This window comes from Anguilla rostrata, chromosome 2, assembly GCF_018555375.3.
Source record: "Anguilla rostrata isolate EN2019 chromosome 2, ASM1855537v3, whole genome shotgun sequence".
NCBI classification, from domain to species: Eukaryota; Metazoa; Chordata; class Actinopteri; order Anguilliformes; family Anguillidae; genus Anguilla; species Anguilla rostrata.
Genome location: NC_057934.1, coordinates 10,655,533 through 10,681,869, shown reverse-complemented (window position 1 = coordinate 10,681,869; position 26,337 = coordinate 10,655,533). Strand labels below are relative to the sequence as shown.

General features: G+C 39.8%; 3 protein-coding genes and 1 long non-coding RNA gene across 10 annotated transcripts in view; 1 reads left to right on the top strand and 3 right to left on the bottom strand.

Annotated features, from left to right (window-relative positions):
- plce1 (phospholipase C, epsilon 1) overlaps positions 1-8,009 on the bottom strand; it is an 82,360-nt gene extending 74,351 nt beyond the window's left edge. For 2 of the 7 annotated variants that reach the window (XM_064319406.1, XM_064319416.1), the window contains exons 1-2: positions 7,359-8,007; positions 2,123-2,236 (exon numbers count right to left, since the gene is read on the bottom strand). The gene's annotated coding sequence lies outside the window, so the exon portion shown is untranslated. Of the gene's footprint in view, positions 1-2,122; positions 2,237-7,358 lie in introns of all 7 variants that reach the window. The other 5 variants (XM_064319396.1, XM_064319386.1, XM_064319422.1 and 2 more) reach the window with 5 other exon arrangements.
- Positions 8,010-12,527: 4,518 nt separating this feature from the next.
- On the bottom strand, positions 12,528-18,436 carry slc35g1 (solute carrier family 35 member G1). Its single transcript, XM_064319350.1, has 3 exons — positions 17,979-18,436; positions 15,277-15,457; positions 12,528-15,049 (listed from the first exon to the last, which is right to left on the bottom strand). The coding sequence occupies exons 1-3, from the start codon at positions 18,295-18,297 to the stop codon at positions 14,269-14,271; spliced, it is 1,281 nt and encodes a 426-aa protein (XP_064175420.1). The 5' UTR covers positions 18,298-18,436; the 3' UTR covers positions 12,528-14,268.
- LOC135245962 (uncharacterized) lies at positions 18,195-19,359 on the top strand. The gene is made up of 2 exons (XR_010327472.1): positions 18,195-18,312; positions 18,436-19,359. It is a non-coding gene; the product is annotated as an uncharacterized LOC135245962 (long non-coding RNA).
- Positions 19,266-26,252, bottom strand: lgi1b (leucine-rich, glioma inactivated 1b). The gene is made up of 8 exons (XM_064319340.1): positions 25,435-26,252; positions 25,053-25,124; positions 23,177-23,248; positions 23,016-23,087; positions 21,534-21,605; positions 21,124-21,293; positions 20,674-20,838; positions 19,266-20,349 (listed from the first exon to the last, which is right to left on the bottom strand). The coding sequence occupies exons 1-8, from the start codon at positions 25,623-25,625 to the stop codon at positions 19,532-19,534; spliced, it is 1,632 nt and encodes a 543-aa protein (XP_064175410.1). The 5' UTR covers positions 25,626-26,252; the 3' UTR covers positions 19,266-19,531.
- Positions 26,253-26,337: the final 85 nt, after the last annotated feature.

Here is a 26,337-nt window from a genome sequence, read left to right as displayed (position 1 = left end):
TTACAATTTAACCTTTTTAGTATGAAGCCTGCAAAAAGACAAGAAAGAAGAAGCCAAAAATGAATGCCTACCCTACTTATCAGAAATACAGTCCATTTGTGCCACAGGTATGGTTGATGCCGGAATCACTCTACAAAGATCAGAGCAGGCAAATCAGACAGAGTGACCAAGTTTGCTATCAATAACAGGCCTTTAGCTGGGAGCCACACGTCACAGCACCTCCCTGACGCAGACCCACGCTTCCAAGCTGAAGTCCCACTTTCCCACGGCCAGCCAGCAGAAAATCTGAAGTCCAACAGCCTGCACGCCTGCAGTTTGGCTGTGAGGAGACGGTCATCATTCAGAGGGCACGCAGCGACCCAGCGAGCTGGTGCTCGGGTGGACTCTACAGGGGAGAAGCCAGGTCCGGTGACCCGGGGCGATGATTCAGAATCTCCCACGCAGGCCGCCCCGTCTCTGCCAGCTGGAGAAGCACAGACGGCAGAACAAAAACGCAGGCTGTTCTCTCGAAATTCACTCGCGGTCCTCCCTTCAGGTTAAACCTGGCAGGACAGCATTCCGGCGGGTCATCGTACTTCCTGATGCCGTCACTGGACCAGCAGCTTTCCTGCTAAATGAGTAGGTGCCCTATAGAGCCAGACCCGGGGGCCCCACTGGAAATGAGCTGGGCTGGCATGTAGCATCTGGGTCAGAGGCCAGTAAACGGCCCCGCGCTCGTCCAGGTTCTTACGGGAGGAATGTGAGAGAGCGTCCTGGCGCACAGCTAGCGTCGCACGAGCGCAACTTGCGCCGTTCCCGCGAAGACAACAAAGGCAACTGGCCCGTGAACATCCGTGACCGTGCGATGGCCAAAGATACACAGTCAAACAAAGACGCCGACAGTATGTCATATCTGTTCAATGAAATCTCTCTGAACCTGATAAAAAGGAGATGATGTCATTTTTCTGAGAATGTTCCCACAAGTAGTGTAGTTTTGCGGTGAATAACCCAGATGGAAAACACTGGACTGACTCGTTTTTGAGTTTTTAGTTCGAGCTCCTGTCCAAGCACAACTCTGACTAATGAGATTATGCTATGCTTATGCAACTGTCAAAGAGCATAACATTGAGTCATAGGTAGTTAAACACACAGTTAACACATTTGCACTCATCATATACATTTACAAAATGTATTTTCAAAAATCATACATCCATAAATCGAGTAATACACTAATTTTGCTGCTCACCATATTAAAGTCTGTGGTATCGGTGTGTTACCTTTTAGACACGGCTTTAGACTCAGGCTATAAGCACGCTATTGTTCACAAGCGTGGACAATAGCAACCAAATGCAGGGCACCTCAAACCAGGCAGGTTTGGCATGCTTGGCATGCAGCTTTACCCATATTTATCACAGGGATATCCAGATGTGCCCGTCATAAAAAAACCCAAATAGTCCAACGCAGCAGTTAAACAGGAAGACGCCTCTCATGATAATCAGACAATTTTCTTAATGAGGGACAAGAAAACATCTAAATTTCTAAAATCTAACATCTGAGACACATCTAATACGCCTAAATGCTACACAGCCTTCTAAAACTTGGGAGTGCAACATGGTCTAAACAGACAGCCAGTCTCCCTCCTGCTCCACAAAGGTTCGTGCACTTTTGACCTGCGTGATTCGCTGATGCAGTTTTATTGCTGGGAAAGCACAAACAATGACTGGGAGTCAACTGTGGATCGGCTTTAGTTTCTAACGTCGCTGAATCACAAAGAGAGCTGTTATTTTGCCCAGAACACTGTGTTTATTACCTGATCTCACCATCCGAACCAGATAACGAGAGAGCTGCACACCCGCCTCTTTATAAGCCATAATCACAGATCAATCCTCCCGGTGAGTTCCCGTTACAGAGTCCGCTCGCAGAACGAGCTCGGCGGACTCTGCGCGCACTCGCTGCGATCAAAGTTCTGCTGCTAGCACACCAGCCGACGTCACGGCCATACACACATTCATTTCAATCGAAGGCGCTGTCTTTCCAAGACGGAGAAAAAAAAAAAAACTGGGGTAAAGGTTGGTCGGAAGCATACGGCACATACACTAAAAATGAATCATACATTCACCGCCGAAAAGGAGCGTCGCCTTACCTCAACACCGTCCAGGCCTTGCGCCGGACAGATCGGCCAGGGAGAGGTGCGTGCCGAAGCGGTTTTCTGCAGACCCACGCGTCTCCTCCTCTATGGAACTCAGCGCTGAACAAACTAGAGGGAATGGGAGGCACTTTAATGACCATCTCAGAGGGTTGGGCCTTCTTAGAAGGTCTGGCAAGACCTACTCTCAAACATATCTACTGGGCATACATGCACAGTGATTTTGAAACGAAAGTTACTTTTCATGAAATATTTACCTTGGCAATCTGTCATCATACACTGACATACAGGAGATAAGCTCATGACAAAATATACCTGAGAGAGCCTGTATGTGTGTGTGTATATGTATATCTATAGTGTGAGTTTTGTATTGGCAGGAATTGTGACTGCACTGAAAGTGAAGTTTTATTCTCACGAGCTATCATGGAACAAGATCGTGCTTCTGAAAGCCGAGTTTTTCATATTTTTTCCCTAATCTAATTGAAATGGATCCCAATTAAATACGAAATTACCGTCAGCAAACTCTGATGCCCCGAAGTCCTGCTCCTTCATCTAATGACTGCAGAGCTAATTAGGTCAAAGTGCTGGCGGCGGTGCACTGTGACAACATGTGCGGTGTGATTAGTACACTGATAAGTAAACAATAAGGGATCTCCGCGTGCTTGTGCTGCATGAGTAAGAGGGTGCCAGCAGCTCCTTCTGGCAGCGTGCTCGGTGTTTCTTGTTTGGCTGCATCGGCACGGGGCATGTCTCGCAGTGTCAAGCTCCATTTCGCAAGGACGCCTGCTTTCTCACGCGCGACATGCTGGTGACAGAAACCAAATCCCTCAGTTATTTGTTTATTTCTTTTTCGGCTGGACGCTTCGACCATTCAGGCTGTACGGCAGCCTTATTAGTTCCTTTGAATTTGCGCAAGTTTTACCTAAGTTCATGTAAACAATTTCCTTCCTTGTGGTTGTTCATGCACAGATACCAAATGACTTTTTACAGTGCAATACAAATTTGTTTAAGCCATGAGGTAAATGGCTAGTGAATCACTGGCAGGTCACACTACAGAAAGACATCCATTTCACACAATGAAGCTAAAGTAGCATCCTTACGTAGGACCATGAGAAATTCTAACCAATGCGGAACAAACTGAAATAAACAAATGACATAAAATATCTTATTTTCAAAAGGCTGAAAAAGAACACAAGCAGTCGATTTGAAACAAGCACAGAGATGACCTCAGAGATCCACGAAGCTACAAGAAATTGATCAGATTAACACCAGATGTTCAACTTTTTCTTACACCGTTCCCTTTGCAGGAAATGCTCACTGTAATGATCGTACATACAGTATAGATATATAGCTGTTCCAGTGATTGCATAAATTTATCGGCAATCAACCTCACACCAAATGATTTTCCCTGGGAAAAGATGATTCTAATGCTGGGCTTTCCAATCCAGCGGCACGGACAAATGACTGCTGATGCTTTGTCAACAGCTCAGGTCCAACGGTAGGGGGGAAACAATAGAGAAAAGGAGCACGGTCAACTCGCATCAATGTTTCAACCACCCACGCAAAGACAAGCCATGTGATCGTGACCCAAAATTCCACTGCTGCCCAACTCTTTGATATGTTAAATGTCACTGATGCATAAAACTCAGACGGAGAACACTACTTTCCCTTATGTTACTCAACTGATTATGGAGTCATTTATATTAGCATTTAGAGCAAGCACTAACAATGCCAAAGCCAGAATCGCTGTTGCTCATGCTAAGCTTACTCCCTAACCCCCCCCCCCATTACCTTGGAAAGTTTCGAAAATGAAGTTTCGAAATGTTTGAGTCAGAAATGTTTAATATATAGTGGCCTGTAGCCTTAAAAAAAGAAATTGGAGTGATACCCAGAAAATTATGAAATCAGTATAAAATGGGGAAACCGCACAGAACCTATTTCATGCAAACGTCTAATAAGCATATGGAACTGATTAGAAGCCAGGGCCACAGACGCCAGTGGAACTGAAGCTGGTGCATGAAATAATGTGGAGACTGTTTCACTGAGGGAAACGGGGGGGGGGGGGGTTCTGGAGAAATCTATTGGGGAGGATTGTGAGAAGGGAGGGAAAGCTTAGCAACTCAACTTCATACTTTTAACCCGATGGATTTCACCAGTGGCTACTCTTGCTTTTATTTATTTATTTATTGTATTTTTTATTTATTGTGAACTCATATTGTAGGTCTTACTTTACAAAGACCATTGCCATATTGAGAGAGAGAAAAAAAAAGAATATGAGAATAGGCTATAAGAAGTCTATCTGGAGAGAGATGCTTTTTGCACAAATACCATCCTTTAAATGACCACAGCCAATTCACACTCATTCTACAACTATTCCAGCAGTTGAAAATATCAACAGTCATTCACATTATGCGGGTTAGACACATGATCTCCAGGAGCACCAATGGGCACAACAGTACAAGACCTGTTGCCATGGATTTCTAAACAATCTGGGGGAGGGTGTCTACAGTCAACAGAACCAACCTCCACAAAAGGCAGATCAGTGTTCCGCTATTCATTCCAATGAATGTCAGACTACGTTTTAAGGAATATTCTGCATGCCATAAGCTGTGGGTGAAAACATAGGCGTAACCTGCATATTTTATTTTCATGTACTCATACAGGAATGCTGTACGGTACTTTCCTTCCTGTTGCCACACTAGTATTATTACCAGTGCTACAAACTGAGCCAAGATTAGCGGCATGATTTTGTCATTATTATTTAGGATCCAGGCACCGCAACTGTTGGAGCTCTACAGTTTTTCCTTCTAGTTCTTATTTTTCTGCCACTTTGGCTATAAAATGTACAAGGAACTTCAGTAAGCCTGGTATGTTTGTAGAAGACCATTTCAAGCATGTGCCCGGACAATATGGCATCAACTGGCCAAATAGCGGTGCTATAGCAGATGACTAATAATGCAAACTCAAAAATCATACAACTCCTGTCAATTTGATGTCCAAAGATGAAACTTGGTATGTTTCTCTAACAATGAAACTTAGAGTTCAGATTTGAAAAAAACCCATTATAGACGTATCTTGTCCATGATTCTTTGACCAATTTTCACAAAACTTGGTATAGGCTACATCATGAACTGATTATGTACATTTCAGCCTATTTTCTGATATTTTCAATACATTTCCCTCAAGGATCAATAAAGTCCCAACCATATTAGATTTCCACCATCTTTATTTACTGTTTTTGTAAAGTGTTAACATCTCCTCTCAAAACATTTGATGTATTGACATGCAATGTACACTGATTTGCTATTTGTTAGGCTATCTCTTCTTTAAGCTATGTCAAAACAAGTAGCTACATACATAAACAACCATGGCTGCAGTAAGCAAGTCTGTTCACATAATTTTAACATAACAGCTATATTCAAACATCTCATAATGCCCTCAAAAATGCAAATCTTGTTTAAGGATGAGACACTTTGCAGGCTATTTTATTTTTTACTTTTGCTTATCTGCAGTTAATTGTTGGGAACCTAGGCCTATTGCTCAGTACCCTATCCCTGGATGCAGCAACAAGTCTATCTGTCAGACAGCACAGTAAGCCTGCTACCTTAAGGCCAAGAGGTCAAAGATTCAAATCCAGTCAATGAACATTCCATTTTTATGCATGTCTACAGTATTTTCCTGTTTATTCCTATTGGGACAGTTTGCTTGTGCTTGGGCTGATAAATGCTTACGGTTTTTTATTGCTTGCTGTTTTATCCATCTGTCCATCCATCCATTATCTATACTCGCTTATCCTGGTCAGGGTCACGGGAAGTGCTGGAGCCTATCCCAGCATGCATTGGGCAAAGGGCTGGAATACACCCTGGACAGGTTGCCAATCTAACACAGGGCACTGCTGTTTTTTTGTTTTTTTTTAAGTTATTATTATTATTCTTATTCTTATTATTATTACAAAAGTAAGTAATAATGTGTCTGCCACAACCTATGTTAAAAATGATCTATATGGAAGAAATTGGTAAGAAATCCACTTTCAGTAAGCTCCAAGAGACAAAGAGACTTATGTGTGGATACTAATGGAAACTCAACAGAATGACTCACAGAGTGCAGGTATATTTTCCTTATGGTTAAGGTAATGGGCAGATATGTGCAAATCTAAAATCCCTGGTACAAGTGAAAAAATACATATGCCTGGTGCAAGTGAAAAAAATACATCTAAACAAGAAGAGACATACACTACAGCCCCACCCCGTCCGAGGTTTTACGAGCAGACTCACATATATACAGTAGTCTTAGCCTAATTAAAACTAATAAGATGATAATGATCGTGTTCTCCCATCTTCTCCCCCCAAACACTCAAGATGCACTGGGCTTCATCTTGTCTGATATTGATTTATTGACTGATTATTGGCCCAGTGATTGTTGTTGTTGATGGTGATTTAATCACATCCTTTAATAAACCACGTTTTGATCAGCACATTTTTTAAGAGTCCAAGAAGTCCCTTAAATGCTACATTTTCATATTTTTTTTTTTTTTTTTTTTACAAATTATGAAGGTGTTGAAGTACAAGTGGTCCGATCTACGCTACATAGAGAACTTTTTCAATTTAGCGTCACATTGGGGTTAAAGGTTAATAACCAATATCCTCAGGGATTTTCAGCAGACGTAAACACTGCTTACCTGCAAACCATTTACTGTTCTTCCCGGTGAAAGAACACTGTTCTGTAGAAAGTCGTATAAATCCGCCGTATAAACTTTTCGAATGTTTGCAAATTGCACCACTGAAAACCTTTGGAAGACAGTTCCCTCGAGAAAGCCCTACCCACAGCTAGCAACGTTTTAGGCTATGTGTGTAATGCATGAACCATTCAGGAGTCACAATACGTGTTTATTACTATTTGTTCATTAACCTCTAGTCTGTACAATAGAAATGGAAATTTATGTATGAATGATAGCCTACTGGTTTTGCGCAACAGAAATGTCGCTTTGGATACAAACACCCGATCACTGGCTAGCAAGCTATGGATCTTATGTTGATGTCTACACGTAACGAAACAAATCTTAACTTTCAAACGCTCAGAGCATACTTCCCAATCCAAAATAAAGCCTAGTAGGCTAGTGCTTCTTAATATTGATCAAAATATCTTGAAATCAAAGCAACATATCGCCTACTATTTTATAATGCAAGTGTTTGCGCGCGCTATCAACATACATTGAAGCAAGTTTCTCACTTACCGCATTGTCAATGCAAAGCCGACTACGTTTGCAATATCGCGTCCAGATCTGTCATGTTTCCATGAGCGCTCTGCACTTCGTATTTTCAACTTCCACGTTTCCAAGGACAGACAGATTAATTTTCAAAATAATTATTCAGTATTAACAACGTAGGGGGGCTTTCCCAACCGACGCTTTGAATGAAGACAATAGTTTGCGCCACTGCACCCCGATAAGCAGATAAAGGGAGGCTTTCTGTGTCACACCATTGGAATGTCTGAGCTAACTGTGTTCTCAAAAGCCAAAACTAGGGCTTTTTCTCTCTCACACACGTAGGCTACACACATTGTAGTATTCCGTCGAGATTCCTTTCGTTTGTAGGCTACGACTGCCAGGAGCTACGCTATACACTACCTTATATGTTTTTTATGCTGTGATTGAAAACGACTGTACTGTCCTCGAAAACAAAGGCGCCTGTTTCAACTGTTTTATGGAGTCCAGCAATATCGGTCGGATTATTGCGACCGAAAATCATGCACAGATAGACGTTACTCGGTGCAATTCAGAATTTATACTCATGTTGTTGGTAGACCGAAGGAGACATATATGTCAGATATTAACATATTATTTTTCTCTCGTAGCGCAACTTCTCAAGTCGTTTCAGGGGTAAATTACGAATGCACACTCGCTGGTACTTTACTTCTGTGTTTCGGAATAGCGATTGCTATTGAAACCACCACTCTCGTTTCCACACTAGTTATCATCCACTGCAGCAATTGCTATTGAAACCACCATTGATTGATTTTTCTCTGTGATACCAAAACAGTTTAGTAAGTTTAGGGAAGAAGCAGGTGAAATGGTATGGGAATATGTAGCAAGATAACAGTGTAGGAATGCTTAATTGGTACATTTTTGGTCTGGTTTGAGAGATCACAAATGTGTATGGATAGGCTATGTCCATGAAGAAATACGGTGCTTGCTGAGAATCTGGATTTATCTATTTTTGTATCGACTTCAAGAGCTTATTTATTACAGCTGCTACATGGATTTAACGATGCATTTGTTATCATGTGCAAAGGACTAACATCTAAGATCATTCAATAATAGCCCGAATCCGATATTTCCACATCAGATCCACACAATGTAATACTATTTATTTATTTACTGACTTGTTTATACATGCTCTGTGGCGAGCAGCCATACCGCTATTTACCCTAGGCTACTCCTGTCAGTTGGCAGTAGCTAAGCAGGTGTAGGCTTGCTTATTTGAGACGTTGAGGGAAATTAAATTACTGCTGGAAATGGTGTTGGTGGTCCAGTAGGGGGCAGTCTTGCCTATGAACCAAACAGAGCCCAATGCCAAAATACAGGGGGCACTGCCCTCTTTTGGATTACATGTTAAACCCAGATTCTGAATCAATTAGGTCGTTAAAGATTCCACCGCACTTGACACAAAGAGTAGGGGGGTTCCCTGGTGGTCTGGTAGAATTCCTAAACTGGCTCTCTCAACCTGACCAGCTAATCACCCTCAGTTTGTTTCGCTCTATAATACCTCTTCACCTAGGTCCATGTGGTGAACGGTTTTTGTGCAAAATGTCTACCATTTGCTGGTTGAGGTAAGTTCCCCCCCTTTACTGTAAATGACTTGACCATGAGATGAAATGCATTTAATTATTAAATGATTTACTTTAATGTCAGTTTCAAATATCTATTTATTTTATGAGTCTTAACCAATTCTTAAGTATGCATTCCGGTTACAGGATCGATTAAATGCGAGACAACGTAGCGCTGCTAAATCACTTGAGAACATTTCGGTTGAACTGATCATCTCATTGCATTCCCCGCAAAAGTATTCAAACTTTGCAGCACAGCGTTCTTGTCTATTGCTCAATCGGATATCTGAGGTTTCTTTCCCATAACGCTATCTTAACAATAGGCTGCTTGTCAGGATCAGTGAGGGAAAAAATCGTAAAATAAATAAATCTGTTATTAACTTAGTTTGTTTTCTCCCTGTATGACGAGGACCCAGGGCAGGGATCCAAACACAGAGACAGACACCGAGCAAATGTAAGCGAAACAACAAAAGGTTTCACTAAACACATCAATAAGCGACACAGGAAACCAGTTGGTTGGGGGGAAGGTTGCTAGACACACCGTGAGCGCACGGCCGAGGCTTGAACCGCATGCAAACACAACACTAAGACCAAGCGCTGAAACACTGGGAACAAGGAAATTAAATACACAGGGGGAACAGGTGGAACCAATACAGTTCAGTGGGTGGAACTCGTAATGCGATACAGTCAGTGAGAGACCAAACAGGCAAAAAAGAGACATCAGGATATGGCAACTGGCGGCCTCTGGTGGTCGTAATTTCATTTCCCTGTGCAGTAATCCCTATGAGCGTTTTGTGTACTGTGATACTGGAAACTCACCCTGCGTTCCCTGCTGTGCCGTTTAGTGAAACATAATCTTGAGTTCTGTTGGTGCTGGAGAGCACGTGCAAAATGCGGCCTCACAGGGGATGCCTGCCAATACCTGCTGAACGCTGCCCAGATATGAGAGTTGCTCGGGAAAATTTGCAATAATTTTCCGATTCCTTCGCCCTCCAGGAGGGAACTCTTATGCCATCTAGAAAGAATGCTTAATCCCTCCACCCCGATCTGACGACCATGTAATCCAGCAGCTATGCGTTGAACCACAATTCCCATCTTGCCATTCACAAGTAAAGCCACAAGACTTGGCCGGGGAGAACTTGTCAAATGAGCGAGGCATACATTTGTCCCCACAAAGTTTTTTTGTGGCACAGTCTTCAAAATGATATGGACTCTGGGTGCGATATTTCATATTGCCTATATTTCAGGTCTAAAAACCTACAGTCTATGGCAGTCAAACAGTATTTCACTGCCAGCCTCTGTTAAGCAATGGTGGGGTGATATATCATATGACACACATTGACCTCTATGGGGATGGGAGGTCTGTGGAAACATCCTGATAGAAATAACACACCATTACATTTATGGAGTCAGTCATTTGCATTCTCCTGCTGCAGACATATGAATACGGTCAAGGACAGAATACGGTGAAGTTCTTGGAAATGTACACCAAACTGTTGTTGCATTTTATTTCAATGCCTTGGTTGTACCTTATTTTGTATCATTGTATATTGTGTATTTAATAGCCAATTTCTCCCTCTGCTGGAATTATGCATCCTTTGCATCTACTAACATGAAAATTTTAACGGTTTTACACATATATTTGTAAGTAATGAGAAGTACACTGGCATTTGTATTAATGGTATCCTACCACAGCAAATGTTGTATCTATTACTAATACGCACATACTAATACATTATTCATTAATACTTCATTGAACTTTTGTTCGGGAAATCTCTGCTGTAGTTTGTGATGATGACGAATAACATGTCATATTCCTTGAGGCTCAAGAAACAGATATACAACAGTTAAATGCAAAAGTATTGGGACAGTTACACAATATTTTTTAATCTATAGATAAGAATGCAGTGCAGCAGAGTTTGAAGTTGTTATTTAGCAGTGCTGTGTAGTTTCACACTCCATAGTTTTTTTTACAGCCAAAAAATGGAATGTTCTTGACTGGCTAAATTAATCTTCTGTCCTTAATCCAATTGAAAATGCATTTCACTCGCTACAGACAAGACTGAAGGCAAAATGCCCCAGAAACAAACAGGAACTGAATATGGTCGCAGTAAAGGCCTGGCAGAGCATCACCAGGGAAGACACCGAGCGCCAGGTGATGTCTGTGGGCCACAGGCTTCAGGCAGTCGCCGAATGCAAATTATTTACAACCAAGTGATAACTTCAAAGACTTGGTTATGCTATAATTTGGCCATTTACATTTGCTCCCATAAAATGGGGGACTATGTATAAAAAGGGCTGTAGCGGATTAGCCAATATGGATGTAAATACCTTCAAATTAAAGCTGGCAGTCTGCACTCAAGCCTTATATTCATTATATGATTTAAAATTCAATGTGCTAGAGTACAGAGCCCAAGCAACAAAGTTGCGTCATGGTCCCTGTACTTTTGCTTTAATTCTGCACACACACACACACACACACACACACACACGTACATTGGCAAACAGCAGGCAAAAGAAGAAAGACAATGGCCTCTTACATGGCACCACGTCTCTAAAGCGCGAGCATACGACCACATGACCTGACTCACCGGATTTTGCAGAAAAAAAAACACCTGTCGCTAGGCACACCATTAATCTGTTTCAGCTACAGGAGTCCACAGTTCTGCGGCAGGCTCATTTTACTCTTTGATAACATTTATTCAGGCTCGTGGACTTCATTTGCATTCTGTACTGTTGGAAGGATTTACATTCCACTGAGGATGAAGCAGCGGAGCTCTGTTACAGCTGGGTTTCCTACTCGAAAACGGCGCTGTATTTTCATCTTTAAGTTATTTAAATATTTTTAAAAATGAATGGCCAGAAAAGCCAAAGACTAGGAATCCAAAAATGAAATTTTTAGTTTTTGTCCCATATACTAAAGCAAGAAGTAACATTGTGCATGTCAGTTTGCAGTAGTGTGTAACAATAATTTTAACATGTAGATTTTAAATAATGTAAAACTTCCTATTGATTCAGGGTAACTTTTTTTCTCTGAGTCAGATCAATCTTTTTCTCTGAAAACTAGCTCACACAGTGAAAATGCCGACAAGGCTCAATAGACTCCATCAGTGATGTCTACATCAAAACCTGCATTTTCTCCTGTCTGTGAAGTTCCAATTTAGATTTCCTCACCTTCAGCTGGATTAGTGTTAGCTAGGAACCCACACAGTAGTCACAGTTTACAGACCTATTTTTGACTGTAGGAAAACTACCGTGAATGTGTGCTCTTATCAATGTACGGCTCAAAAAAGCAACAGGGGTCAATGTTTGGAGGTTGGGACTGGCCTCAACCTTCAACCTTCAACCTTAGGCAAATATCTTTATGTAGGCTGCCACAACTACCAGTCCACAAAATCCATATAATAATAAATAATAATTATTATTATTATTATTATTATTATTATTATTATTATTATTAATAATAGTAATAATAATAATAATAATTGTTTCTGCTATTACATTAAGGCAACTGTTATCATCTTCAACATACATAAAAACTTTAATGATAAGGATGACAGTGATGAAAACACAGCTGTAGTATTGAACATATTTAATGTTGGGGAGTAGACCTCATAAAGAAAATACACAATTATCTTTATGTTTCTTCATGAAATTTCTTATAATCCAAAATATATCTTTGAACAGTACAGTATAAATAATTGCATAATTATGCTTACAAAATACTACACATTTGCAATACTTGTAAAATTACTTAAAATTATATGGGTGCCCAGATGATGGGTGGATTTATATTTCTAAGAGAGAAACAATTGTAACACATTAAAATAACACATTATTGATACTTCATAAAAAGGATAGGAGCACCTTGCCCACAGTTGTGAATACAGATGTATAAAAATCTCTATCCAGTCTTTCCTTTTAGAAATAATTATTTGCGTAAATACATATATTATGAAGGATATAAATCCAGTAAAATCTATTACTGCATAACTGTTTCATGACTTTCATGTTGTGTTCATCTCTGTTTACTCAGACATTTAAAAAGCCCTTGGTTACATGTTGCCCAAGCAATATGTGACACCTAAGCAAACAGTGACGAGGTAATATGAGAAATCAAATCACACTAAGAACTAATATATTACTCTTCAATGAAGAAAATTAGACAAAAGTTTGCATCTTTCTCATTGTGAAATCACCATGAAGTTATGAAGGACATTTCCTGTATAATAAAAAACAGACCAATTTTATAATCCATCTTCTGCAGCATGTAATTAAGGCAAAACAACACATTCCCACAGTGGGAATATACTCCTTTAGCTTAATTACATGCTGCAGGAAAGATTTCATAATCCATCTTCAGCAGTGTGTAATTAAGGCAAAATACCATATTCCCACAGTGGGAGCTAAAACCAGTACTAGAGAATTAATAAATAAAATAATTTAAAAAATAGACTAAAACAGAAAAACCAGTCACGAGATCCCAGTGCCACCCAGAAACATTATTCTGTAAGATGGCATTTGAAACTGGGAGACATACAGTACAAAGAATGACAAAAAATGTACAAAAAATATTATAAAAGACAGCAAGTGCAATTATGCTTAATTAGCTTTTCCTAACAGAAAATGAGAATGGTTACAGTGTACTTATCAAATAAAATATCTGGCCTAGTGCTGTTAAATACTTCATGCCCATATAAACATTAAACATACTGGATATATTCATGAGAAAAAAAAAAATTTAACCCAAGGAAAAAATGTTAAAGTGGAATAACTATTGCCTACCTTTGAATCTTGAAATAAAATTTTAACTGATATCTTCTTCCCTTTTCCCAAATTTGCATGGCTGGTTTCTACACAATGTGTGAAGTATATACACTACACCATTCTTATGTTTTCCAAATATCACTGATGCACTGACATCGAAAGGTTTGAAGCTTCATTTGGAAAACAAAACCCAAAACCTAAACCTAGCGTTGTCCAGTTATTCATTTTGGTGATTTTTTGGTGAAGTTCAACAGCTTACTCTCTGCTAAAGCTTAAGCTCCACTGGGACGTTGGCCAGTGTAATAAAGTGTGCTTCAAGTAGCATGGAACCTACAGTGTAACAGAGGAATTTCAGAATGTTGTGCGTTTCAATAGAAATAAGCAGACTTCATTTACCATTGTACTTCCAGTAATATTGTTACTATATGGTGTTTCTTTGGTTGACAGAATGAAAATAAATTCTGTACTGTATATATGTGATGAAAATTAAAATGCTGTCCTCTCTAGGACTGCTAGTTCCTTTCATACCACGTGAGCGATGACATGTTTGATTATATATTACTCTGTGTGCAATTGCGCCCGTTCCGTCTGTTCTTCTTGGCGCTGTTGAACCATTTCCTCAGGGCCACCCCGCTCGTGCTGCAGATGATGCACAGGGCCCCGCCCAGGCTCCACCACGTCGGGTACTGGCTGAGGAAGAGGAACTGGAGCATAAAGGCCATCACCACGTCCATGGTCCGCATTAAGGCCACGGGCCCCGCCTTCTCCAGCTGAAGGGCTTTGGTGAGGAACGTCTGCCCGATGATCCCCAGGACCCCGATGGACATGAGGAACCAGCGGTCCCTGCCGCAGAAGGGCAGGGTCCACTCGCCGATGACCAGCATGGCGATGATGCTCTCGATGAGGCCCATGACCGCGTAGTACCAGACGGACAGGTAGTAGTGGACGTTCTTGCCCATCTTCCGGAGCACCACCATGGTGCAGGCGGCGCAGAAGGCGGCACCGCACGCGGCGATGGTGCCCTTGATGTGGTTGGTGTACTCGCCCTCTATCCCCGAGACCCGGGAGCCGAAGAGGAACGGCGGCCTGGCTATCAGTATGACACCCGTGAGCGTGAAAATGGTGAAGAGGAAGTCCCAGACGGTGCACTTCTCCTTGAGGAACATCCATGCCAGCAAGGAGGTGAACACCGGGTTGCTGAAAACGATCACCGTCGCGTCGGCCAGGGGCATCTGCTGCACAGCGTAGTACAGCAGGATCATGGCGTTCGAGCCCAGCAACCCTCGCAAAAACAAAAAAAATCGCTGGCCTCTTGGTCCAAGGAACCCAGTTCTGTGAGTCAAATTTTTTACAAAATGTGGAATTAAGCACAAGTGGCAGAAATGACTGCACCATTTATACACAGGGGAAGAAAAAAATCTATATTAACACTGGCAAGGAGGAACAATGCATCTTTGGAAACTTTCCCCAGTTCTATTCCACACTACAGTTGCTTCTCTCCTGGACAGCAGTGAACTTTAGATAATGAAAAGAACTTAGGAAAAATGTTGGGAACTTACTCATAATAAATCAACGCAGGTAGTACAAAGACCATCTGGAAGAAGCAGCGTATTGCACTTATTTCCACAGCATGTACCCCATCTATTTTCTTCACAAGAAGAGCCAAAATGGAAAAGAAAACTGATGACAGTAGAGCATATACGATGCCAAGGCCGGCACAAGCTGGTTTCTTTTCTGGAGCTGAAAAATAAAAGACAAACTGGTCAGATTTTAGCCAATGAGGATTTTATTTATTTGGTTTGGAAATACTCTTATGGAACCTGAATATATTTCAAAGTATATTTAAATACATAAATTACCAATATAACTGCAACACTTCAAAATATAATGGCAAATATACAAATCATCACTCTTTTAAGATATAGCCTAGCAATATTACACTGCTGTGAAACATTTTCCAAAAAGTAGATTTATTTACACATTTGTAATATAGTGCAATGTATTTTGTTTCTGTAAGGGTATACACTACCAGTCAAAGTTTTAGTATGCTTACATTTTTTCAAATTAGAAAAAGAAATTATCTAAATTATCATCGAAATAGCCACCATTTGCAGTAATAACCTGCTGAGCATATTCATGGCATTTGTTTCCTAGAAGGGCAGTCATGGTTCTGACAGCTAACACCAACACTGCTGTAGAAGTTTCCACAGATGTGCTGCATTTCTGGGTTGCTGCTCCTTGACCTTTCTGTCCAAACTAGCTTAATTTTACTTGACTTGTTGGAAAATGGAAAGACTTTGTTTTCCTGTTTATATTGTTAAATATGCCTTTTTACGAACTCCAAAAGTTAGGTCGCTTTCCTGTGAAGTGAAAGATTCTTTTAACTTCTGACAATTTCATTCTTACCTTGTGTCTTTTAAGGTATTTACATAAGTGAAACTTAAATTTCACTAAAAACAGAGTATTAAAACACGAGTAAAGTGTACTTAAACTTGAACCAACAGTGTACATACATTGTTATCTCTCATTTACCCAGGGTTTTCTCATTTTTTTGTTCACTACCTGTATAAATGTGTACCTGCCGGTGTAATGTTTCAACTACCAGCCAGGTCCGTTTGTTCTTCATATAACAATGTCCACGGTTACCGTAAAACTGACTGAACAATACCCACAATTTTGAATGCACAATAACTATTTTTCTTTTTTGGTTGCTTACCTCAATAGTAAATTCACTGTGGTGCGAATAGTAATACAACATTGTTTTACTTTTGGTATTCCATTTTGTATTGCAGCATTTTTATCCAGTCACTCAATAATTATTATTTTGTTTTTTTCTTGTGAGGGTGGGTGGCTGAGAAACATTTAAAAAATAATTTTAATTTACATTGGTTATTTGGATGAGGGAAGTGTTCTTTTTAGGCCTATTTAACTGTAGGACAGAGGCAGTTCTAGAATGCAAGGACATGGTGGTAATTTTCAAATGTCAGTTGAACTTTCATTTCAAATGTAACTAGCAGGCATCACGCATCAATTTAGATTTAAGCATTGATAAGAGCAGACAACGAGACAAATTAAAGAACTGACAGACCAATGGATTTTTTTCTAACAGGTTCTAACTTTAACAAAGAGAAATGTAGGCTAAGCCTAAATCATAAACACACTTTCCATTTATGTCTTCAACAACGCCCTCGTAAGACTGCTTTTGTACTAATGGAGTGACAGAAAATTGGTACATGGTCCAACCTTACAGTTTACTTTTCTAATTAGATTGACATTTTGACAGTCGTGAAATAATGTAGTTTAAAACTTTATTTTTCTCATTTTCTGATTGGTTGGGCAAGTGGGAGGCTAGGGTGAGTAACCCCCAATCCTGCATATCCCTCTTCCTTCCTCAGCTCTCGAGTCATTGAATTCCTCCGAATTTCTACTAAACTCAACACCTTCTGAAACTACACGTCATGATGATGTGAACATTGGAAAATACATAACTAACATAGAGTAGGCCCTATAAAATTCATTTTGAGTTGTCAGTAGCCACAACAGCCAGGTTATTCTTTGTACTAATGTTTATAGAGCTCTCATCACAGTTTACGCAATAATAATAATAATAATAATAATAATAATAACAATAATAATAATAGGCATTGTTATTATTTATTATTATTATTGTTATTATTATTATTAGTAGTAGTAGTAGTAGTAGGCTAGTAGTAGTAGTATCCCTAAATGTCTATAATAATTATGTCTACACGTAGATCTTCATTTACTTTACACTTACGAGCAACTGGTGACAATGATAAATGCAGAGTCATGCAACGGAAGCACAGGGTACCACGCCGACCTGGTCGAACTGGTCAAATTAATCCTATTACATTAGGTAGCTGATCGCGTTACATGAAATCACGTTTTTATAATTAGTCCTAGGCTAACCTTTTTTTAAAATATATTACACAGTGTTGATTTGGGTCATAGAGAAAGAAACTAATAGGAAGTACTCGTGACTTACGTAATTATCAGGGATGTTAGCTACCATAAACGTTAGTTATTACGGTGCTTTACATAACATCTTCGGCAAAAAGGTCACTGGCTCCGACTGTTAAACAGCTTCTGAAGTTTGTCAAGTTATAGTGACAATAGCGCTTCTGTATAGTATTAACCTTGGGTCTTAAATAAGAACTACTTTCGCTAATCTGATAGTTTAAATGAAGTGACAATTTATACATAAAAATAACGTTAGCAGGAAGTAGCACTGCAACTGTACCTTTCGGCAATGAGGTCCCCCCGGTGCCCGCAGTGTTGGGATTACTTTCTCCGCAACACATGGCCAAACATAGTCGCTTGTGGGGAGTGGGGTTAGGTTTGCTGGTGGTCCGTCGTATCATTGAATCGCCTCCATCGTCAGGTACGTGACAGTTATCCAAACTTTGAAGATGAATCCTTTCAGTTGTTCGTTCATCATCTTCTTCTTTCTCATTGTCAACTGTACTCAAAACGTCGCGTCCGACGTCCTCCCTTCGAGGGACAACCGATATGACACCGTCATCACCTACGGTTGCTGTCCTGTTGCTGAAATCACCCATTTTCAGATGCAAGAGGTGAGCATGCCTTGAGGAGGAGGTCTCCTCCACAGTTCCCTGAAGAGAAGTGAATGAAGTTTAATAAGTAACCTTGGCACATAGTTTACACTCTCTAACGCTGTTCCTTGGCTTTACCGCTAGGGGAAAACGAGAGCGACGTTCACTGAACCGCTGAACTATGGTAATCGAAGGCTGGACAACCATAACATTGCACAAAGTTGTTCTCCTTGAATGATCAACAAGCGACTCTAGAATAATTGTAGACAACGTGTTCATATTGGAACAAAGATTCATATTTGTAACCTCTTGGCTATAAACGTGAGAAATGTCGACGTATGAAGTAATAGCATACTGTGGCTATTTTGGCTATTTTAATTGCAACGATTGCGACAAGGTAATAGGGTCAGTGAGGTCAGAATAAAGATAATTTTAGTTCATCCACAACAAATTCCAGTGTTCATATCGACATTATACATGTATTACAATAAAAAAATATTTTCACGCAAATTCTGTTATTTGTCCATGTAACAACATTGCTTATACAGGTAGTCTACATATTCACCTTCATAATGCCTAGCTTACAGATTCTGCAGGCAAAAACTAGAGAACCAGTTCTTATATTGAAGTTTATTTATTAGTACTATTTAATACAAACAAGCAACAATAAAAATAAAACTTGCCAAAATGCTATTTTCCCCAACCCTTCCCTCCCCACATACACACTAACAACAACATCTAATTCTGCACTGCAACATGTTAAATTATTAAATTACAAATATTTTAGGTGATTTAAATTTTAATCAATCTCCATATGAAAGATTTCTCTCTGGCGTGGTCCCTCTTTTATTTACAAAAGCATCATTTACAAATATTTTTCTCACAACGGCAAAGACAGAAAAATGTAAACATTTTATTTGGCTGTTTTCTGCTTCAGGTTAATAAATAGGTTAAAAAGTACATTTTATTATTCCCCCCCCCCCTTGTCAATAACAGATGTGATTGCAAAAGTGTGTGTACGACTTGTAGTCGCAGAAAATACATTAACAATGGCTTAAAAAAAAAGAATATTTAAAAAGCGCTGTAGTACTGTATATGATGACAAAAAGAAAAAGATGGATATTTCTAGCAAGGCATTCATCTGGAAGTATTATTAATGGGCTTTATCATGCATATAGTCTTACAACAAGTCCAAGTCCATACAGGGTGGCTTTCCAACACATGCCTTGTCCACAGTCTATCAATTGCTCAGGTCAATCATGAGGTGTTCATAAATCTGAGTTTTCCCTTTAAAGCTGGAAGCGAGCAAGAACTCACGCTTGTCAATGGAAACGAGGGAGAATGCCCTCGGTGCCTGAATGTTCAGTTCCTGGAAGTGGACAAACTGATTCCTCTTGGCCTCCCAGCGATAGACCTGCGTCAGGGAGTAGTCACTTCCGAGGATCGCGTACTGCCAGCTGTCGACGGAGAAGGGCTGGAAGACCATGGAGCCGCGCGAGGGCACGGTCTGCATCTCGGTGAACATGGAGCCGTCCCAGCGCATCACCTTGGAGTCGCCGATGAAGCGGGTCATGCAGATGTAGAGCTCGGCCTTGACCCGGAAGTGCTTGACGGCGTACACGTCCTCCATCTCGGGGATGTCCGTGCGGCGGTCGAACAGCTTCTGGCTCTTGCTCCACTGGTAAATGACGGGCCGCTGGGAGCTGCTGGACAGGATCAGGTGGGGCTTGTTTGCGATCTCCAGGTACTCCACGTCCGTGTCGCGGTACCACGGGTGGAGGGACTGGTGCGAGTAGAAGCCGTTCCCGTTCCACTTGTACACGGTGGTGGAGCCCGCCTTGGAGCTGTCGGCGATGACGAAGTAGGACTCTCCGTCGATGCGGAAAATCTCCACGTCGTTGGGCTTCCGTATTTTCAGGATGTCGATGTCCTGGATCTTGATGAACTTATTTGCTGACATGTCCCGCTTGTAGATGTGAGAGCCGCCAAAGAGCTGGGCCACTATAATAAACAGCTGGTTGTCAATGACCAAGGGTTTGCAAACTACGGTGGATGTACCTGTAAGAATAAACCAGCAAACAAACAAACAAACAAATAAGGGAAACAAATGAGGTTAAGGAATTCATGCAAAGAATGTCTACATTTGTGAAATGCTGAGAGGAAATATTTTCATTATTGAGAACTTTAACCCGTTTTGTTAAAATTGTTCAAATACATAAAGCATTACAGAAACTAATTTGAGCCTTTTTTTTAAACAAAACTACGTTTACCAGTACAAAATGGATTGTTCTAAATATGTGCCACCATCTAGTGGTCGCAGCCAATAACTGCAACCTTCGACTTTGAACCTTCAACCTTCAGTCACTTAAGCAATGTACTCACTGTCAATGTTGTCATAATTTCGGAAGACCATTTCAACATGATCCCATTCCAGGAAGCTGCAAGTTCCAACGAAGGGCTGGGCAAACACGATATATTGATCATTGCCAAAAGAAAAAGACTCCACGGAAATGGACTCAAATTTTAGAGACTGATACGCGGCAAATTCTGTTGAAACAAAAGTACAAATATGGTCAGTCTCTTCAAAATAAACAGAAGTGAATTAATCAGGAAGGCTTATATTTTCTTACTGCATATTATCTTTTGTTATGCTGATGCATACAGTTTAAATCTTGAACTTGACAATACGCATTCCAACATAATTTGCAATCCAATGAAATTAGAAAGAATTGCTACTGCTGGCTTTGATTAAACAGAGTATACACAGATACATGTTTTTTTTTTTTGTTGGTTTTTTTTTAAACAAATGATAAATGAGCAATTTGGTGTTACCTGTTGTTATGCAGTCAAATGACTGTGGCACGAGGTCATTGATTTTCTTCCCTTGGTACAGTGGAGGCCCGTTGCAGTCAATCTGATCCACAGTTGCATTGGTGTTATACATCCAATCCACCAGCCACTTCAGTTTGCAGTCACACGTGAAGATGTTGCCTCTGAGATCCCTGCATAAATTATAAATACATTCATCTCATATAGCCATCCTACTGTATATTATATGGACATGCATGTGAAGGGGGATGGCTCTCATAGGTACATGACAACACAATGCAATGTTAAATGTTCATCTGAAAAAATATGTTTTAATTAACTAAATTATTGAAACCGACTAAGAGCATATATATGCAATATTTAAATTAGATTCAAGATAATTATGCATGTAAAGCAAAAAAAAAGAAACCTACACTTTTGTTAAAGCATCCATTCCCTTGAAAACATCTTTTGGTAGTGTCTGCAGGTTATTGTTGGCCAGGCTCCTGGTAGGTCAGAAAGAATCAGGGGTTAGACTATATATGAAGTCAGTAATAAATGCCCATTCATACATTGAAACTGTCTTTGAATGTGATTATTTGTTAATAGACTTGCATCTAAAGTTGCCCATGTTTGTGGTCTATAGTGATAAAGTTGTTCAATTATTTGACCAATGTGATTCACTGCATTGCCTTGAAACCACAACAATTAATTTAGAAATTGTGAGCCAACCTTTTCGTCACAAAATGAACTACATATTAATCACATATGGTAATGCTGATGTGGCTACCTAAATTGTGACTTTCAATTTATTGTTAGGAATAATATGCCTGGGATGTTCGACTGAGGGTGATATAAGGTTAGACAGCGTTGAATGTAGAACTGTACTGCCAGTTACTGGCACTGATTATTCAAATTATGGTTTTTGTTCTCCCTGTGTATGTAGGGTGGATTTGCATGAATCTTCATTATTAGTTAGCCACATCATTAGGAATGCGCATCACTGAAATCAGGCTATGGAGGTTAAAACTGCTGAATAAACTTAACTTTGAACTTGAACTTGAATGCAAGTATACAAATATGCATGTAAGCAGATATAAGAAGATATACAGTATTATTACTTGATTTGACTTGATCATTAAAAGCAACCGTTGAGTATATGATATACTTGGGGGGTTATTTTTATAAGATAAAGGGAGATTACATTTTCATTTCAGTCTATTTTCATATTTGTAGAGCTTTTATTATTCACTTATTTGCCTGGCAAAGTCTATAGCTTTCAAGAGAGCGGCTTTTGGGTAATATTATCTGGCATGTATTGGGGCGTGTTATAATGGCACAGCTATAAAACAGTATTTCAATAATGGCTGGAATTGAGGTTCTTTGTTTATGGTGTTGGTGGGTGTCTCTATGGTGTCGGTTATGTGTCACTAAACTGAGCATTTGCTTTGGGAATATGCGTGGCTCAATAAAACAAGGCTGACTTCAGCCCAAAGCTGCAGGTCCAGTGCCAGCTTGTGTAGAAAATTGAATACAGGCTGTCCATCTGTCATACAGCACTTCCCTTTCAGTATTGCCAGGAGATGAGTCATATGGCCCTTTCAGTAATCCACAGATCAAATTGGGTTGATAACAAGCAATGGTAGTACCTAATTCTACCAGGATAGGTCCCAAATATTTCAATGAAAAACATCAAGTGAAAAGGGAGCAGATCCAAAAAAACTAGATTGTAAGATGCTCTTCAAATTGAACCCTTACACAAGAATTCAGCACAGTAGTTACGTTAATGTATTTTGTTGATATGTAGAGCAGGAAATGTAGTAAGACACAGAGAGAAATAAACAAACTGGATCTGTATTACTGAACTACACAGTCAGCAAAACAAACAAACAAACAAACAAAAAAGTAATACTTACAAGTGTATCAGGGATTTTAACCCTCTGAAAGCATATGGTGATATGGACTTGATTTTGTTGTTCTCGATAAACCTGCAAAAGCCAATAATTATGAGGGTAAGATTTTACTACTAAAACAATTGATCTACTTTATCACTTACGCAGAAATTAATGTGACTCACAGATATTCCAGATGGGGTAGACCGAGGAAAGCATCATCGTTAATAGAATCAAATGTATTGGCTGTGAACAAGCTACAAGGAGAAAGGAGAGTTTACAATGCAGGCATTTGAAATGGCATAAACTATAAAATTAGAACATCAAACAGCCACAAAATATACCATATAACAACAGTTTTGTTCCAAAAATTTTCCAAGCTGAAATGAACCACTTGATTCTTAAGTCATTATAATATTGCTTTTCTCTAGAACAATTGTCTGGTAAAGATTTTGACATAATCAGCATAGGAACTGGGCGTTCACACACAAAAACCCACCAAGGATGCAAAAGACTAAAGGCTGACTATAAATAGAGTATAACTGATTATTGCCACAGTTACAGTAGCTTTCCCAAGTTTGTGTTACTATAACTGGAGACTGTTGGACACCATATACTGTAACTTGAGTATAGTGATAAAACAATATTTCAGTGCCAAAGATAAACAATATTGTGTAGCTGATTCAACTCTCGCTGTAATTGAATTAATAAGTCAAACTTTCAAATCACAGGCGATCATTGTTTGATTACTGATAAACCTCTTTATAAATGTAAGCTGATCTTTGGGGTTCAATGAAAACGATGGAGCATTGCAATTCAACAATTCCTTTTGTTCAACAAATCCTTTTGTTGAATTTTCACAGTGCTCCATACAAACTAAGCGCTGTCGAGTTTTTTTTTTCTGTCTCAGTGTTCCATTGACGAGTCTGCTTATTAATATATGAGTCCGTACAAGGCGTGATGCGAAAGAAGCATGAAGATGAATTATGCATAACTACCCTGCAATATTTGGGAAATAAATGTGTGCTCCGTTTGGTAATGAACTGTAGCATATAGTATTTAACAGTGGGAAATTTGAGAGAAAGGAATTCTAATTAAAATAGTGGAAACAGTAATGAAATTAAGAACTAACGGGGCATCATCAAAATAAGAATTAAATACTAAATATTCTTAACTGGGTATGTGAGGTTTCATAAAGTTGTAACATGTATCCAGCGCATTTTATGGACTCTCTAGTGCATTAATAATGGTTATCTAATGAATTCTTCCAAAAATTTCCACTGGGTTAACACATTAGCAGCATATTATTGGCATGTATTTGCCTTCACGAGTTGCCAAAAATGGCTCAATTGTAACAATGTAATTGTCCCGCTACCCCGTCATGCCCGACCACAGCTCAAAAGCGTAAGCTAGTTATCACACGTATAAACTCGCTTATTTTCTAGGATAAAGACGAAACAAAGGTATTCTGCGAAGCGCTGATGTCTGTGAGGTCGCAGCGAAAAGTAATAATATCAGAGCAAGCCGCACATAGCCTACATAGGCTCGAATGTTTTGATGCTATTGTTGTCTGAGTTTATTATTATATAGCTGGCTGCAGTGACTTTTTTGAATGACAGAGAGAAAATTAGAAAATTAAATAATAAGTACAGTAATAAGCAGACACAAAATATTGCCAATTCTCTCCAATATTTAATTTGCACCTGCTAAAAAAGCAGGCCCATAAACAACCGTTACTTTATGTAGCCTACTATGTTTATCTGGTAACACAATGCGTTACATTGTAACATTGTAAAGTCAGACAATAGAAATGAAATGCCTCCCTGTAAACTAATGAAAATACAGCGCTTTGGTGTCTTTGGAGATCCCCCTTCATATTAGAGGTAAAACGCTCAGCGCAAGACAGACAACACTAAGACGCTCAGGTCCCAATGTTGAGCCTGTCACTGCAAACCTTTGTCCACTTAAATATGGCGATCTTAAAACGGAGGAATATATAGCTTTAATGCATGTGACAAAGACCACAGTCTTACAAAATGAAAATAATGAAAAGAAACTCACAGAAGCTGGAGGGCCGGCGTATGTGAGAAGCTTGATTCTGCTATTTCGTTGAATCCAGATTTTACAAAAGATCTTTAAAGGAAAAAGTACCACCGCCGTGAGCAAGCAACAAAACCGCATTCATAACTGTGGTTTTGCAACACTGTAAACGTTCAGCTTATAGTAAACATTAAATATCACAGCACAAAAATGATCACTTAAATTTGCATTTAAATATTCTAATAGCTACCAGATATCATACAGATATGAAGTAGACATCACAGAAAAAAAATACCATGAATGTGTTTAATCTTGGCACTGTATATAAATGCATACTGAGGCTATTTTGCCAAACAGCCAGACAGATATTTGTCAATTTACACACGTAAACATAATCACTTACAGTGAGACGACATCTGGAGGAAAGCTGCGAGGAACCGTCCTTATGTTTTCACACAGGGCATTATCTTTGGTGCACGTACAAGATGATGGGCACCTGGGTTGCTTCGCTCTCTTACCCTCAACAAGAAGCACTAGATAGGCAATCCAAAACAAGAACGTGTATCTTTTGACGGTTTTGTTGACATATCCCATCCTTTTGACACAATCTGGTTGCAGCCAGCTCGTCGAATATCCCTGCACATGAATCGCTTTCTTTTTCGCAAATGTTTGTCTGATTTGTCGCCTCTAGGCCAAATCAGCCGTTTCTCTAATGTTCTTGTCTATGTTTGAGTCTGCCGCTGCCGTGGAACGAATTGCGCTGAGCAGAAGCCCTTGTAGAAAAGCGTCGATCCAAACGATTCGTTCTGCAAGGCGCCGTTGCTACAGAAAACGCTTGGGAAGGAAGGCAATCCGCAAGCCGAAAAGATGAGTGCAATCAAAACCAAAAATAGCCAACCTCGTCAATGTCTTTTCGGAACAGCTTTTGCTATTGTTGTCGAAGGAGGCAGGTGGTCGATTTAGTCAAGAAAAAGCCCCCGATTTTTAATCTCGCCAAATCGATCAGTTATTCAGCAGAACAGGCTATTTTTCTTCAAATACATTCGAGAGCTTACAGACTGTACAATGTTTTAAAAAACAATGCTCTACGCAGCTCTTGGCAAGCCAGGGGAAATGTCTGTATTCTCTGAAGAAAATGCACCTTTTATTTGATGGATCCTGTCCAATGGTTTAATTTATGTAAGTGGGAAAGAATGAACCCGTGAATGAGCTGTATGGGGAAATATTTATGAGGGGCGGTTTTCAAAGGCAGTTCCACGGGACATTAGGGCTATACCAAGTCGCATACTGATAACTACCTTATTTG